This window comes from Passer montanus, unplaced genomic scaffold (genome assembly GCF_014805655.1).
Source record: "Passer montanus isolate IOZ18808 unplaced genomic scaffold, ASM1480565v1 scaffold56, whole genome shotgun sequence".
NCBI classification, from domain to species: domain Eukaryota; kingdom Metazoa; phylum Chordata; class Aves; order Passeriformes; family Passeridae; genus Passer; species Passer montanus.
This window is the reverse complement of record NW_024370595.1, coordinates 4,151,722-4,169,459: the sequence shown is the minus strand read 5'-3', so window position 1 is coordinate 4,169,459 and position 17,738 is coordinate 4,151,722. Positions and strand designations below refer to the sequence as shown.

The following is a 17,738-nucleotide window of genomic DNA, read 5'->3' as shown; positions in this document are numbered from 1 at the left end:
ACAGTTGAGCCACTCCAGATACAGAGTTGCATCTGTTGCTAATTAGTCAAATTCACTAGTAAACTTTTAATGCAAGTCAATAAGAACTCAGAAAGCCCAAAATCTCTGTATTCAAGGATTCCTCAACACTTTTTTGTTACACATCAAGAACTAACAATATTTTTCAAACTATCTCCTTACTTTTACCTATTCCTAAATAAAGAATTACTTGACCTAGTTATTAAGCATGCTCCTGAACCATAAATGATGGATACAACAAAAATCTTGCTTCATAGTTTTGTAAGTAGTTCTGATGTGTTTTCTTCTCAAAATCATTTAAGAAAGTGTCTCACAAAACGCTGTGAATTTATTTTGGCAGAGATGGAATGAAATATTTAGAGAATAGAAATTGCCAAAGTGTAATAAAGCACTTCATTTCTCTATCACAGCATAATACAACAAAAATTGCACTCCTGTTTAACATGGTAAAAGGCAATATAGCTGAATTGGTCAGAAAATGGGCTTTCTTCATATTTGAAGGAAATTCTAATCAGTGCTATAAGCTTGCTTTCTTGCAACTGAAAGCAATTATTTCCCCACATGAGTGGCTCTGTACTGCTTAGCAGGAGCTGAAATGTGTATTGCTGCTCCCTCAGTAGGCTGGACACGGATTGGGCTACATTCTCAAAATGCTTTATTTTCTTGCACTGCGGCAAAGGAAGGGGGGCACAGGCCATGTGAGATGGGATGTCTGTGATCAACGTGAACAGAAAGCACTGCTCTACTGCAGAACAGGAGTTCAGGGCACTGGAGATGGAAAATGCTGATTAACCTGTCCATGATGAAAAATGCAGCTCCTGGCTAAATAAAACTTCCTGGGAAAGCTTCCTGTCATTATGTCAGAAAGATAATCAGACAAAATGAAGCAGCAGAAGCCTCTAGATGATACAGAATGTATAACTAACAAGGACTAGAAGAGGTGTCAGGAGTTTGCCAAAATCAACGAAAGAAATGGTGCAGTTCAGTGTTGGGTGCAAGACAAGCTCTACTTCGAAGGAATGCTAATTTCTTAGAACCTTTATGGCATCCAAATTTATCATTGCTTTTTTGTGACAGGGTTAGTCTGATAGAGAGCACTGTTCTCAGAGAGCAAATATGGGTTAGGACACTTGCTTTATTGATCACGAAGAAAACACTGACCTACTGGCACCATCTTAAATAGAAATAAAAAGGGAGAAATGAAGGGGTTCAGCTATAATTGGCAGAAATAGCCTTTGCAGTCTTTTAGCTGCAAAAAAAAAGTCTGAGGAACAAGACCAAAATGATTAAAAGAGTCACAAAATAATCAGTTTAAGAAAATCTGCAGTCTGTATATATATTGTTTGGAAGAAGAGGCATTCAAATAACGATGAAAATCAGAAAAATGAGCAAGAAGCAGGAAGTTTGTGACTGTTGACTGATTATGTTTTAAAAAGTTGAAGAAGGTGCTAAGGTCTATCACACATTCCCCTTCATGGTTTTTGCCCTTGGAGAGGCACCAAGGAGGGGAAGGCAGAGCTAACACAGAGCACCAGAAGGTATTTCTGTACCAGGCCCACGTGTGAAGTGGCTGCAGCAAGCTCCCAAAGCACCTCCTGTCTCCACAATGCTATTGAGCAGTGAACGCTTGCAGCCACCTAGCAGATAAGAAACTGTAAGAATACACTACACTTGAGCTTCCCCAAAAGGCTGAGGAGCTCTTGGAAGCATGATACTGATACAGGCTTTATACTATATGGCAGGTCCTGCCTCAGTCTTTCTTGGTTTGTCCCAGGCTGCACTTACGTGCACCTAAACATGATCAGTTCCAGAGAAAACACTGAGCTTTCTCTCAAGGCAGTGAACAAACATGGCCTCATAGAAGCCAAGGTCCACTTATTTGTTTCCATTCTGAATAGCACTGCAAGCAGCATAGATTTTATTTCCTATATTTCCCCAGAGAACACCCACAAAAAATCTCATGTACTATACAGTTTACTATGTTTGCAAACAAAGAGGATGGGTGAATAAACCTATCGTGCTTCATGCAGCATGAACAATTCATTCAAGAAAGACAGGAAATGTATCCAAATAGATCCACAGAGACTTGAAATACTCCCAAGAATAACCCTGAACAGGCCTCTGCAATCCCCTACGGTTCTGTAGGAAAAGCTTCAATTCACTCAGAAAACGCAGGTCTGAACGACACCACTGAAGCTGACACACTAGAATGGCTAAAGACCTGAATCCAAAACTGCAAAAGCCTGAATTCTGCTTTGATGTCCTGACCATAACCTTGAGGGACCTCTCTGCAGACTATCCTCTTTGTGGTAAAAGCTGTTCCTGCTCCTAAGAATACATGCTGGAAATGTTTTTTGTTATAAAAGCTTATTTGAGTTACTGCTCACAAAGCCAGTCTTTATTGCCTCCTAAGACAATGTAGAAAAAAAGCACAAGCAAAGTACAATGCCTGTGCGAAGTGCTGGCAGTCGTCACAGATGCTGGTGCTGAACACAATGCAGGCACCACAGATAACAGAACTTACCTTAGAAATTGCTTATCTTGTGGCTCCAAAATGAAAGCATCAAGTACCACACATGCAAAATATATTCAGACTTAAACCTGATGCTCTGTTTAGTTTCTCTTTCTCAGCTGAATTTAAATTCACCAAGGAAACTAAATAATTTTTGCTATGAAGCTAGAACCACTAAGGAGAGGGAAGGGGGAAGCCTGGCTGAACAGTTTTCTTATCCATTTTGAGAGTTATCTCCTCCACAGATTGCAAATCAAGTTTCTTCACTTGCATATTTATAAATTACTTCAATTCTTTCTAGTTTCATACCAAGTTGTCCTACTGTGTATGTGCAAGAAATATTTTTCTTTTTAAGTGTGCAAGAGCCCCAAAACAAACAAACAACAACTACAAAGTATCCCCAGGAGTGCTTCTTTCAGTTGGAATAAATGACTGATAGAACAGAAAATTACTAAAAGTTTCAAAGGACATTTCAAAAGACAAAGCAAAATAACTGACCTACATCAGTTTGGGATAAGCTGCCAACTGATTATACACTGCAGATAACACCAGAAGAGAAAAATAGTGACTAAACTTATAATTTTCAAAACTTAAACTGCTAACTGCAGCACCTTTTCATGCTTTAAATTCCAATTTGTCTGTCTGCATTGGAAACAGCCTAGTGGCACAGCCTTAAAGCAGTGGGAGAATGTCAGCAAGGAACAGTAACATCATGTCTGGAAGAGATCCACTGTACCTCACCCCTGTGGGCTGACTCAGAGCCCTACACATACTCCATGAAAATTGAGGCTTAGAGGACACGATCTCATGCTGAGGAATAAGTTGTGGGTGGGCTGCATTGGAGGATTATTTGACTTTCAGACTTTTGAACCCCTCTTTAGCATTTAATTTAAAAGACCTACTCCCACTTGTGGAAGTGAGAGTGAATTCTAAGTAAGGTTGGGATAAAGTCAGAGAAGAAAAAAAAAACTGAAACAACAAAAGCTAAAAACAGTCTACAAATATGCAGTTAGCATAGCCACATACTTACTGCTTTCTTCTCTAGATAGATACTGTAACTCAGACATGCACCTGGAAGGAGATCCAGAATTTAACAATTGTTTCAGAAAAATATTTTACAGCTATGCTATACTTTATTAAGTATTTGCAGACTTTTTTTTTTCTTGTTTGACTGACAATCTTCAGTCTTTAATTCTCACAGGTGTGCCCTTTAATTTTCCTGGAAATACCTCACAAAAACACTATTCCAAGCAGTTTCTGTCCCCACAAAGACATGGCTGTCTGTGTTGCTTCATCTGCGTTTAATAGAAAGGCAAAAAGATTCCACAGCTTATAAAGCAGTGATAAAATGTCATAGCCAAGTGCTGTAGCAAAGTCAGCCATGTAAAGAAACAAAAAGACAAAGCAACTGCAGGGTTCAGAACTCTTGAAAAGAAGCTAGAAATAAAACTTCAAAATCATATTCTTCCCTAAGACAATTGCAGCACTGCACTGAAACAGGAACAGGAAAGAGAATACAATAGGAAAGTTCCACATTATACACCTTAACAAAGTATACAACCTAACAAGCATTTTTAATGAAGCTAATGTCCTGTGTGTATCACAAAGCCAATCCATTAAATAATAAGTTTCCACATCTGGTGGTAGCCAACAAGGATGAGTAATGAGGAAAAAAAAAAGAAGAAAAAGAGCCAACAATAAGAGAAAATGAGAGTCAAAGCTTGTATGTTCATTCTGGTTAGGTCCTCAGTTACTGGGCAATTACTCTCACAAGATCATACAAAGACAGACATATGGGTAGTGCACAAGTGGGCTAATTGGTCTGATGGATCCCTTGCAATCTAGACATGTTTCAAGACTTGCAGTGCCATTGCAAAGATAGGAGCTAGGCCAATTTCTTGTATTAGCTATAGTTCCAAATGGGCAACGTGTATCCCAAAGTTCTTTGAATTTTTTCTATCAGGTACAAGTAAGATGCTAATGATACACAGAAAGAAATGTGGGAAAGATTTCAAAGCTGCAATTAGAATTCATAACTCTCTAGGAAAGGATTAATAGACAACTGGTCCAAGACTACTTGAGCATAGAGATATTAATATTCCAGAGAACCTGCAAATTTGAGATGTACCACATAGCAATGTGGCTTTATTTACAAGCAGCTCATGAAAAGTTGTAGATTTCAGAAGCACTGTGCAGATAAGAATGACAAGTATCAGGATCCTACAAGAGTAATATGAGAACAGAGCACTAATTATTGCAAGACACAGTTGTAAAGACAGTGTGGTCTCAGACTGCTAGACTGAGATAAGTAACTGATTAACAGTCTCTGAAACCAGATCTCAAATTCTGCAGTAGAAACAATGAAGGGAAGCACTACAAGGTATTTTTCCAGCTGGGTAAATGTGTCAATGACATCTCTAAGGAGACATCGAAGTTTAGCAGTAATAGGCAAAGAATCTTGTCCAAAAGTGTTGAGAAGGGACTGAATATTTTGAAGTGATTCACTGAACTGGGTTATTGACTAGGCCTGTAATTTCCCCATATCCTTAAATGTTATTTTTCTAAAGTAGTATTTGAAAATAACATCGTTTCTGATTTGAACAAGAGAAGCTTTTGCCTCTGGGGAGTGAATCTTAAATCTTTTCTGCCTAGGAAAATCAGGACTTTCTTGCAGTATGTCTACCAGACCAGCTGAAACCAGGATGTTACCTAGAAAGAAAAAACACCGATTTGCTTAAGTTTAATAAATAAAAAACAAAACCAGGAGGCATTGAATTGTTCTACTTACATCATAAACCTGGGGACTTGTCAGACAGCGAGCTATCAGGCCACACCAGCTGGGCAGCGTTGTGGTCAATGGAGGGCCACTGTGAGTGAGAATTGGCTTTAAATAACTTCAGTAGTTAAGGAAAACACACCAGTGCTCAAAAACCACTCTTGAAAATAAAGAGACAGTTGTACATAAATTTGGTTCTGCCTTTGAACTGTAATATGCAATACTTGTACATAAAACACCCTCCCAACATTTTCCCCTTGATTGTTCCAAGGACAGTTTTTTTACTCACTAATCTGCAAGGACCACTAGCTAACTTCTTACAAGTTTCAAACAGTTGCAATGTTTCCAGCTTCCACGCTCTCTAGTAAAAAGGAGAAAGCAGAAGTGCTTTAGTGTTGAAAGGTCCAAAGGTATTTCTGCTCTGAAGATGGGAGCATGGTGTCAAGATTGCAAGTTAATTCCTGTGTGGTTCAATATAGGGAAATATAGAAATTCTGTCCATTCAAATTCCTCAAATCAATATAGCCATTTATCTACTGGTTACTGAGCCACAGAGGTGCAGCCAGAGATATTGCCCTGGCAATGCTCACAGACATTTCTCCAGTGCACATACATTTACCACAGGGAGCCAGAAAGGCAAAGGGAAAACTGTATGAACCATGTACCACAGTGTCAAAGGAAAGAATGCTACCTAGATGACACTGAGGGGACATGGGTGTGGGAAACTAAAGTGTCTTTACCCCTATCTTATAGGTCTGCGCCCTGGTAAATCCACACTTTTCACATGAGTACTCCACACTGATGATATGCCTGAAAAAAAATACCCAAGAGTCAAAATATATGTCTCTATTAAAAAGCAGCATGTTAATCTTGACTAGTACACGACTCAATCAATTTTATTTTAAATTCAAATATATAAGTTGTAGGTAGTCTAGTTACTTTCTTAGGCCTCTAAGCACAGAGAGAATCAAGTCCATTTGTAAATATAACAGTTTTCCTCCCCACCCATTTAAGATGCTTAGGGCAAAGGGGTTAAAAGGGGGCTGTTTTAGCAGAGAGCTATCCCTTCCCTTTAGCAGAGCCTGGCACAGCTGTTTACTCGAGGAGAGTTATGTTTCCTTCTTTCCTCCTTCCCTAAGAGTGTGGTTACACCCATTCCTGGAAAGAAACAAGCTCTTTGCCCTTGCTCTAACCCAGGCTCCACGCTGCCCTGCGCCAGACGGGCAACAACTCAGCCGTGAAAAAACAAGCCCAGTTGAAGACATCTGCTACTTCATCAAAGTTGCAGTTTTCTCCTTGTTTAACAGTTGTGGGTGAGCCCAGGGAACAGCCCACAACATTAAGTGCATTCCACAGGAGTGAAGTTCCCACTCATCCATGCGTACAGAGCTCTGCAGGCAAGTGAGCTCTGGAGCACACTTTTCCATCACTTACATATTTTTCAAGTTAAGTTCTCTTGCAAAGAGTGAATTTTGAGACAATCTGCCTTTCTACCCAGAAACCAAGTGATTTCACCAGCAAAAAAACCATTTAGCCATGGATATAGAGGTGGCAATTCTAAAGATCATCCCATCTATACAATTTAAGCCCACCCAGCCAATGCTCGTCTGAATGACTTCTTCCAACAGAAGGAGCAGACTTTTACCTCTACATAAAGTAAGACAATTCTGCCTCTTAATGTCAGATTCCTTGGCACAAACTCCACAGAAAGTTTTCCTAAATATTGCTATTCACCACTGGAAAAAGAAAAGGGAATGCACTGTCAGGATCCTTTAAGTTTCTGTGAAGCAGGTAGTTAGGCTGTAATTTTCTCCAGGCACTCCCCCCGCCTTTGCTGCAGCTGCAAGGGAGGGACTGTTCTCTGCAAGCATCAGCTGAGGGAAGTCAGCATTGCCAACTACTCCTTTCATCAGGCACATCCCTTTTGTAAAGCCAGGGGAAGAGCACAGCTCTGCTTCCTTCTTAAAAAGACAAAAAAGAAGCAGTCAGCTACAGCCAGATCCTTTCATGCTTTTAACACCAAAGTCTAGTTGGTTCATTTTTAATAATAAAAATTGACCTTGAGGCACTTTGGGGCCAGTCACTGGAAGAGTTAACTTGGAATTACAGACATTTATGAATATTTAAAATAGCACATACACTCCCTTCTGTGCTTTGGGTCAGTACTACTGCATCTGAAAGCGCTGGTCACAAACGGATTTTATCCCAAAGATGCAAGTGCCATTAGGATCCAAACATTCTCAACATGCTAGCTAGGTTTTCCTGGGTGTGAAAGCCTCATGCACAAGGCATGGAAGGAAATTATGCAAGTGCCATTAGGATCCAAACATTCTCAACAATTCTAGTCCTATTCTCTAGGTTTTCCTGGGTGTGAAAGCCTCGTGCACAAGGCATGGAAGGAAATGACCAACCAGGCCAGCAACCTCTCATCAATCAAAGGCCAAGACCCCACTGAAAAGACTCACATGCAAGCTGCGAGAGCATTAGGGCTCTACCTCTGGTCAGTGTGTATATTTAGTTGCCCCAGAAATTACTAGGAATTCAGTATTGAAATTTCTTTGGGTTTCTAGATGTAAGCGACTTGCCATGGCCACAAGATTATCTTTGCCATTTTTTGCTAAGTGACTCTAAGCTGTTGAGGAGGAGCAGCTGTGACATACTTAATGTGTCATAATTAATATCATACTGATTAAGTTAAGTAGATTAAAAAAACCCCAAACCCACAAGCATGAAATACAGGACAGCTACACAAAAGTTGCTGAGAATCATAAACAAGGTTATCTAAATAGTATAATAACAGCTTCAGAAAGGCTGTACAGTACTATATACACTCAGAGACACTGCTTTAACATCCATAGTACCTTCTGGATATACTTAAGGAGATCAGCTGGATCTCATGTAGATTTTTAGTTCCAGAGCTTCCTCTTTAGGAATCAACCACAGATTTTGGGACTTCATCACTAAAGCAGATGGCTCTGCAGAGCAATGAGTTGAGGCTTAGATATGTACAATGAACTGGAAACCTAATTTGTGCTGTTAGCATCATTAGAATAATAGAACAAGTCAGAGGATCTGAAGCAGTTAATTTCCTGTATTATTGTTTAGGAAGGTACTTCATCTCTGTCTGGTTTCTGTCCTCCAGCAAGTGTCACACACCCTGCACTAGGGAAATGAAAGGTCTGACTGCTGAGCCAGTGAATTCAGCCTTCAGTTCTGTTTCTTGAGCTTGTCAAATACTTGAGAGAGTCATAAGGAGACAGATCAAGTGCTTAAGGCTACAGATGGGTACATGGAAAGGGAAAAAGTGAACATTTCATGCCTTGAAACTAAGCTGTGTTTTCAAAAGGATACTTATGATCAAAGCTATACCACAGCCTGAAGAGCCAAGCACTTTCCTGCTTCGTCCTGTTCCTTTGTGCAGAATCTTGGCCATCCTAAAAGTAAGATAAAAGCACATTAAATTACTTCAGGCAGAAAAACACAGAACTATACACTCCAATAATTCATAATGTAATGTTCTGTCAAAAAAAAGGTCAAATTCAATACTGTACTTGAAACACAGAAGAAAGCTGTTTAGAGACTTCCCTATACTGAGTTTGCTTTCCCTAGAAAGACCAGAAACGACTGCAGAGAACCAGGCTGTCTTCATTGCACTCATGTTACTTTAACAACTCCTCTACCACCAGGTTCCCTGGAGTCTAAAACCTTATCTCACAGTTAGTCTAGTAACACATATAGAAATTACTTCCAAACTGACAAATAAGCCTCACTGATAGTCCAAGACTGATTCCTATTCATTGCTTGGCTGGCTTCCTTAATTCTAGGTCTAGATCTAACTCTAGGTTTGATGTTTTTTTCTTAAGCATGTTGCTTCCTTGGAAGAAAAAGGGACATTATAATATCTGATAAATTATCAGAAACCTGATGAAATAGATCACATTTAGGAGAAATGTGCTTAACAGAGAATCCATGTAAAGCTCACAATTGAGGGAGGTCATGCAAATCTCAAAAATGCAGGATCAGCCTTGAAAGGGCTAAGAGTGTTAAATATAATCTCTTAACTAGCAGTGCTGCAAATCATCACACCAGCTGGTCTGCAGCTGCATTTGTTTTTACTTTTGTTATTGTTTAGGGTTTGAGTGTCTTGCTTTGTGTTTTTGTTTTGTTGTTTGTTGTTTGGCTGGGGGGGAGGGGTTGTGTTTATGGCCAGAGGCCAGAGTTAAACATAGGAAAACAAATGAATGCCTTGTATGAATCATCTTCCAAACTACTGAAAAAGAGCAAGATAGGATTACACTGTGTACTTCTGACCTGCAAAAAATCCATGATCCACCAAGAGTTAAACCTAAACATTTTCACTCCCTCCCCTCCCCAAATGATATATTTTCTTTAACTGTGACATACTGCTAATCTTGGCTTGGTGAGGGAAAGATGAACCCAAAGGGAACTGACTAATGGACTATATTAGCAATGCAATGCACAGCTAAAGAGGGAAACAAATGGGTAAGTTCTTTATGTTTACATGGGAAAAAGCAAACATGGTTTTTCCACAGCAGACACTGAATGAGAACAGAATATCCCTGCTCTGTTCCCATTACAGCAATTCCTCAATTACTGAGGACAAGCTCAGTCTGAATTGGCCAAAGCCATCTTTCCATGATACCACTTCCTAACCTTGGTTATATGCAATAATTGTGGTGTTCACTGTAAAAGCTGTTTTGGGGCCTGGACTTCTGGTTACTTCCAGATAGTTACAAAACAAAGTTCACCCTTACTTGTAGCCAGCTCCACCATTTAGGCATCTATTTTTTGTGCTGGACACAGGCTTTTACAAAGAACATAGAGATGGCAAATGCAGTGTCTGAAATGAAAGAGGTGCTTCCTGAGCAAGTATCTCTTACCTGTACAACATGTACCAGGAAAAGAGAAAGAAAGGGTTGGGAAAAAAGAAAAAACAACCTCCAAAAACCCCACAACCAATCAACAAGAAAAGAAACAAAACAAACCCAAAAAACTACCAACAAAAGCCCATAAAACCCCCAAACAAATAGACCAAAAAAAAACCCCAAAAACCCAAAACAAAACAAAAACCCAAAAAACCCAAAGAAATAAAAAAACCAAACCAAACAAAAAATAAAAAATAAAACAAAAACAAAAAAAACCCAACCAAACAAAGAAAAAAAAACAAAACCAAAAAAAGCCAAGGCAGGAGGAACCACTATGAAAAAAGCTAATAACCAAACAAAGAAAAAAAAAACCAAAACCAAAACCCAAACACATTCATGTATCTCTGACAAGCCTGAACACCAGAATCATCATAGAACATTGTTCCCTAAGCATCTTCTAGATCCAAAGCTGTCTTGCTCAAGTAGGTCCCTACATAAGCAACCAGCTGTGCTGCTATCATCAGTGTCAAGCAGAACTCTGGAAGAGTGGAAACTAAGATCTGGACAGAGGAAACTCTCAGTTAAGCCTGAGGAATTTTTGAGTTGTTTTGTTTTTTTCCAGACCTTTCGTTCCTCCTGTGAATTAGCTCTAGTTTTTAGATGAGCAAAACTGAAAATTCTGCTATGAACAACATTCTTCCAGCGATCCTGTTTGCCAATAGCATATTTCAGGGGGAAAACCAAATCAACTCTTGGGTTGTTACTGATGCATGGAAAGCTTCACTAAAGATTCACAGTAACATTTTGCTAAATACAAATGGCAATTTGCCCATTCTTCTTCTGCTTCACCCAGGTGATAGGCAGTCCCAGCAGGATCCAGCTGGTACATGGTTTGGTATACAAGAGTCAAGATCAGATTAGCACTCTTAATCTTGGATTCTAAGCAAGTCCAAGGGCCAAAATTTGCTATCAGTTAAGGAAGAGGAGCCAAGAGTATTACCTCTGAACTGAGAAGAACTATTTGTGCAGTAGCATGCTAAGAGCAAGCATGTTGGCTAGGTGGGGGAAGAGGAAAGTGCATTGTTATACAGTGTATTAGTAGATTTGGGGATATTTGTGATGCCTTACGTATACAGAAAAATGTGACCAGGACAGCACTACACCCAAAATCACTGAATGTTTTTCAGTGGGCATTACTTGAATATTACAAAGCAAAATCCCCTAGCTAGGACAGAAAGGTTTTATCCATGCATACAACTTCTGCAGTTTTCTATTGTCTTAGTTATAAAATAAGATCAGCCTAATAGAGAAGTTATGTAATTACTTACTCCTTGTAAGACTTGAAAGCTGTCATTAGTAGGTGGAGGATCCTGATCTGGGTCAACCCCAACCCTACAGAAACATTAGGAAAACAAAGCAAGTGGTGTTACTGAGGGTTGCAAATGCTGTAAGTTTGGCAGAATGCATTTTCAAAGCACTTTAAGCACCCAGCAAAGCTGCATCAGAGAGGTTATAAGTATAGATTGAGGAAGAGCTGTCCATTACTCCCCTGCAGTTACACAGCTATAAACAAGAAACTGCTTTAACTCTATGTAGGCATCAATTTTACTGCTTACCTTTGTTGCCAATTTTTTTAGAACATGGAAAAAATTTTTGCCTTAAAAAGTAGATGGCATCCCCTTCAGTGGAGAGTATCCCTCATATCCAGCAGGAAGAAAACAGAAACTAAGGATAAAACCCAGCCTAACTGTTTCCCCAGGAAATAACTGCCAGATAAATCTGAGAATGGCTGAAATAAACCATTTTTAAAAGACACACACAGTTCACGTTTTAAAGCACTATGGGAAGCAGAACAAATATTTTATAAAGGATCACAGCATTAATTTGCTGCAAGTTTCATTCACCTAACACAACACAGCCACAGTGGACCAACACATGGCGTGTAGTCCAGCCTCCCGTCTGAGTGAGGCAGGGTTTGTGTAATGAGGGTGTTGACAGAATATGCTAAGAAGAAACTGTCTACTCACTTCTGCATAGCTAGAAAGCATCTTGTTACTGAACCATCCTTGCACATATGGCTCCTATCCAAGACTGGCATTTAATCCTTGTAATTATGTTCAGGTTTTTCTGGTCTGGTTTGGGTAGACTGGACTTTGTCTATTTTATATACTATTCATGTCCTGATCTCTGTCATCTCTTGTAGAACCTAAACCTCTAACCTCAAAAGTTAGGTAAGAGTCTCAGTCTCAAATGTGCTGTGTTTCAGTTCCACCATGTCACATAGTAAGCGTGGGGAAACACATGTGACAGCCATCTCAGACAATAAGATTTTGTTAACATCGTCACTTCTACTCTCTTAGAAGGGACTGAGCTGGTTTGGTGCAATGTCCTTGTTACTTGGACTTTTTGTAAGTTTGCTAATTGTTTTATAGCCATGGTGTTTATGCAACAGCCCTAAGGATCACCAGAAGCCAAGAGAAACTTGCTGGTCAGACCATACCATTGGTTTGTCCCAGGGACACCATGCTTGGATCAAATAAAAAGAGAACACTTGCAAATAGCTTCCAGGGCAGCATTTTTGATAGAACAATAGAAGAAGAAAAGTTTAAAGTCAGCCTTGTGGACTCACAGCCAGGTCAAGGCCTCACATGAATTAATGTAGTTCAGAGAAAATCCAGAAGGCTGTTCTGCAGCAGCCTCATGTAAAACTGCTGACCCAGTCCTTTGCTTGGATTTTTTTTTCTTTTTTTCCTAGGCCTCTTGCTCTTTTCATCATCACTTCCTTTTTCCACATATAGAGTCATCTTGAACTTTAGGCACATTTAGCCTGGAAATTCCTTGGCACTGACCAGCTTCAGAACTGAAAATCTTCACCAGTTTAAGGGAATGCTGGATAGACAGACTGAGTATTGGATTGTAACACATGCTAAAATAAAATACCACACACAAGAGTTCTGAGAGCTTACAGGGCTGAGGTGTTACTGCTTTGGCTATCATACATAAGAACAGGTTTTGGCAGGGAAACTGGGTTCTAATGCAGAAAGCTGACAAACAACAGCAGGAAACCAACTCAGTACAGTAATATATGTATATACATAAGAGTATGCATTCCTTTACAAGTACGCATGAAAACACAAGAAAAATATTTGTGGCTTTCCAAACTGCACAAGGGGGAAGGTTCAATGTGCTATGCAAAGCAACCAGGCTCAGGTTGGCTGTGTAGTTGACAGTGTGAATGGGGAGTTCAAGCAGTTTGTTCCAAAAGATGAACATAGCTCGCATTCCCCAAATAGTTTTAACTCCCTGGGCTACCTATTCACTTCACAGTACATAAGAAAACCAAACAATTCAGTGTCTCAGCTTTTACTTGACTCAAGGTTGTGCATTTGTTTCAAGAATTTTAACTGGCCTTAGGCAGGGGAATGAGGCTTAATGGAAGACCAAAACAGGGTAACTACACTGTTCAGTGAAAAGTCATAGTATATCACAGACCAGGAATTTGGCTTCATTGTTGTGCTAAAGCGGCAAAAAAACATTTTCTATATTAAAATGGTTCAAATTTTAGGAAAAAAAAATCATACCACAAATGTTCCTTTCAATATTGAAATAGTATATCCACACAGACTTGTCCATTTAACTTTTTTTCCAAGTTATTCTTCAAATGAATTTATATTTTTGAATATTTATAAATAATTATTTTCCATAAATCACTTTTTTTTAATCACTCTCAAAGTCTGCTCCTCAGTTCAGAGATTAACACCAAATACATTGCCATTTTGAATTCTCCCACCTACTTTTTTTGTCTTTCAAACAATATGCTTTTATCCTCTATTCTAGGATCAATTGTATAGAAAGCTTAACTTTTTGGTAGCAAGCCTGCCTGTTTAAGTTTCAAGGCTAATACCCTTATCTCATGACAAGCATCACTTTTTTTTGCAGGCACAGCCCCTAGAATTCTAAGGAAGCGTCACTTTTATCACCTGAAACAAAACAATACCAAAAACCAGTCAAGTCTGTCCCAACCTCCTTTACAGTGAAAAGAAGCACAGAAAACACTTAGTTACTTCATCTTTGCTTAACTGCTTCAATAATTAAAAGTATGAGTAAAGCTGATGCATGTATGTCTTTAACATTGATTTTCTTCTTATGCTGAAGAGGGAAAAATCCATTTCATGTGCTTAATATATTTTAAAAGCTTCCTGTTGTTTACGTGTGCTGCAGAGGTCAATAACAGCTCTCATTTATTTAACCTGCTTTATAAATTAAACTGTTACTGGATGGATTTACACAGATCCCCTCCCAGAGGTCAGAGAAACAGAGATGGCAGCCTTGCTAAAGGCTGGGCTGTTTTGCTCAAACTCCTAACAGAAAGGCAGGGCAAAACCAATGTTTTATTGAAGAGGCCTCTGAGATGGGGACAGCAGATGTGGCACAGCCAAGGGCAAGGTAGTGCAGATGCCAGCAAGCATCTTTGTTTCCCCTCCACTCTTTCTGAGAGCCCTTTGCAGCAGTTGTGTGGGATTCCCCAAGGCTGTACAAATAAGTAACTCTTAAAAAGAAGATTTTGGATGAAGAATGTGAGCAGTCTTTCAGCTGTAACAATGCATATATATTTCAAAATCAGTGAAAAATCCATTTATTTCCCCTATTGGAATAACTTTGGTATCTGATAGACACCTTATTCCTTCAGTACAGACAATTACTAGTAAGTAAAATTCAGACACCTTTATTTCAGCCTTAGGAAGGCCATTCGAATCTGTAGACAAGAGTATGCTATAGTAAAATTAATCCAATTTAAGTGTATTTCTTCACTCCTCCCTAATGAAAACCTTTTTTTAAGGTAAAAACAGCATTTCATGCATTAAGATCTCTGTAAGAGCAAAGGGATGAGTCTTGAGCTCCTAATGCCCAACACCAAAACACAGCATTCCTGTCCTTAACTGACTCCTGGACTTCTTGGTCTTTATCCTACCGCTACAACTCCAGCACATCATGTAGGAGAAGAGCTACTCAGATTTGATCTCTCAAAACATTAAGCTTATGTATAATTCAGTAATTTAAACAGTGTGGGAGAAAGTGGTTCACACACAAAACTGAACTAAATGGAGGGAAATGAATGGTTAAAAGGCATATAGAACTACATCAAGTTCTCTGCTGCATCATTTTAAAATGGGTGGAATGATTTCTTCTGGTACTTCAGAAACTTTTCCAGGGCCCTACAACACATGAATGACAAGTTACTGAAATACCAGGCATTATTAGATTTAGCATGTGTGACCAAGAATGACTGTAATAGATAATAGTTCTCAGATTGTCTGTACAAACTAATACATTGCATCTCTGGCAAATCTAGTGGTTTGCTGGAAACCTTCAAGTGTGACAAGGTACATGAAAACCTTTAATTGCCCCATCCCAAAGAACTTTCTTTATATAAATATTCTATATGTTTTTATAAACACACACATACACATTGCCTGAGGATGTCAGTTAGAGATTTATTTTAAATTCTCTCTCTAACCATTTATCTGCTCTAAAAACACCATACCAAAGTCCTAGTCTTCTCTGGTTGGTATCTCTCTGTTTTTAAAAATATATCCCCAAAAAGGCTGGGCTAAACCACCTATGAAGTTCCTTCCAACCTGAAGAGTTACACAAAATAACCTCAAGTAATGCTTAAGAACACCTTTGTGATTAAAGATCATAAGATCAAATCCATGGTTTTCAGCTCTCAAGTCTTCCAAGGTCAGAGATTCGAGTTTTGCTTTATTAAATATCTATACACAGAGTGAAAGAATGTGCTTTATAGTTTCATTTTTTAGACATGATATGTGATCCACACTCTCACAGCTCAGAATAAGTGAATAGACTCAGAGGTGAGGAGCATCTCTGGTACTCTCAGAAAAGCAGCAGCAGCATGCCAGAGTACAGAAAGAGAGCACACACTCAGTGTTACAAAGATGAAAAAAGCCAAGCACCAGGTTAATGTGGTATCAAGGAAAGCACAGTGTCACCTGAAATACAGCCAGTGGCTTTCACTCATCTCTTCCACCGATGGAACATGGTCACCAACTCTGGTACAGTACAAGAATGCAATGTGAGTAACAAAATGCTCATGAGATGGGGGCTCTAGAGAGCTCTTCAGCAAAACAAAGTAAACTAACAAATAAATCCATACCAAATCAAAAAAGAAAAAAAATTACATGAATAACAATGGCAGAGCAATGACAAAGTGACCAAAAAACCAAAATTAGCAACAGCAGCAATTTATGATTGACATATCCAATAATATTCTTCACACATTCAGATCCCAGCTGGCAACTGTATTAATCTGAATTAATGACAGACTACATTCCCCAGAAAACCAGATTCATTAGCTCTCTTTGGTGCTGTACACAGACAGAGCCAATCTAAGACAATTCCTACCACTTCAGACCTGCACATGTCTGAAAGACAAAGAGACATCACAGGAAGAAGTAATGGGAAGCTATACATGTGTGAGAGGGGTCACCAATATTACCTGCTTTCTGAACACTCCAAATCAACTGGGAACAAGCACTAAACCACTCAATTGCTTTAACTAAAAACTGACTGTCAGTTTTTGATTTAATCTCCAGTCATAGCAGAGTCTGGTTTTACTCATTGCTTTGCCTTTTTCAGTTCTGTTTGTGGGATCTTTTTTAGATGCAAATGAAAGCAAGTTTGGTTTCCAGTATTTTTCATATACATTGCTTAGCAGCCTGTGGGGTTCCCCCCCACCCCATATTTTTCCATGAGGGTATGTGTCACGAACTATATTTGGCTTATGTGAAATAAAAGCCCAGATCAGAAATCCACAGAAGCCCACTTTAGAAAAAGCAGGTGTGCACACCCTGGTTTCAGGCTGACATCTTGACTGACCAAATATTTAAGGCCATAGCTTGTGATACAAAAAGCATGTACTCATCTAATCCTTGAATATTGAGGCAAATACCAAACTTGAGATAGCCTTGATTTGGATTCCAGGTTCAAAAGCTCTTTTCCCAGGCCAACATACACACCAGGTCAGAGTACTCTGCTCCCCAAGGCCATCACAGAGATGGTTCTGCATGCACAGCAAAAACTAAAATTAAAAACTGCCCAATAACTCCCCTTCTATGACTTCTTTCTCTTTCCTGTATCTTTGCCAAGTTAGTATACTGAAGTTTTCCCAGATGTCTGTAATGAGTACAGCATTTTTGGAAAATTTTTGCTATTTTTGAAGAGTTCAACAGTTTCTCAGAAGATGGCTGAGAAAGAAGAGAACTCCCAACACCGTGTTTTAAAAAAATTAAAACCCAATCCCGAAAAACCTCTGGAATTAGGAAAAGTTGTGTCAAGTTGTTTTTAGGATGCCTTTGGGTATTTGTTTACTTCACCTAACCAAGACAATGGCTCCTGAAACTGCTGGCTGAGGCTTGCCAGAGCTTGGCAGTTCAGCTCATATCATCTGTGTGCTCTAGATGTGTCTCAACCCAATTCCCACAGTGTCTTCCCCACACTTTTTCTCTGTGGCCTGAATTGCTGTGTT

The 17,738-nt window shown here is 39.2% G+C and overlaps 1 protein-coding gene across 2 annotated transcripts in view; it reads right to left on the bottom strand.

Annotated features, from left to right (window-relative positions):
- Positions 1 to 17,738, bottom strand: part of SLC9A7 (solute carrier family 9 member A7) — a 69,836-nt gene that overhangs the window by 2,111 nt on the left and 49,987 nt on the right. Inside the window, exons 13-16 of one of the 2 annotated variants that reach the window (XM_039725679.1) lie at positions 16,204 to 16,263; positions 11,521 to 11,584; positions 8,658 to 8,740; positions 5,319 to 5,424 (exon numbers count right to left, since the gene is read on the bottom strand). In XM_039725679.1, the coding sequence (XP_039581613.1) occupies positions 5,319 to 5,424; positions 8,658 to 8,740; positions 11,521 to 11,584; positions 16,204 to 16,263 (313 nt within the window). The remainder of the gene's footprint in view (positions 1 to 5,318; positions 5,425 to 8,657; positions 8,741 to 11,520; positions 11,585 to 16,203; positions 16,264 to 17,738) is intronic. The other variant, XM_039725681.1, reaches the window with a different exon arrangement.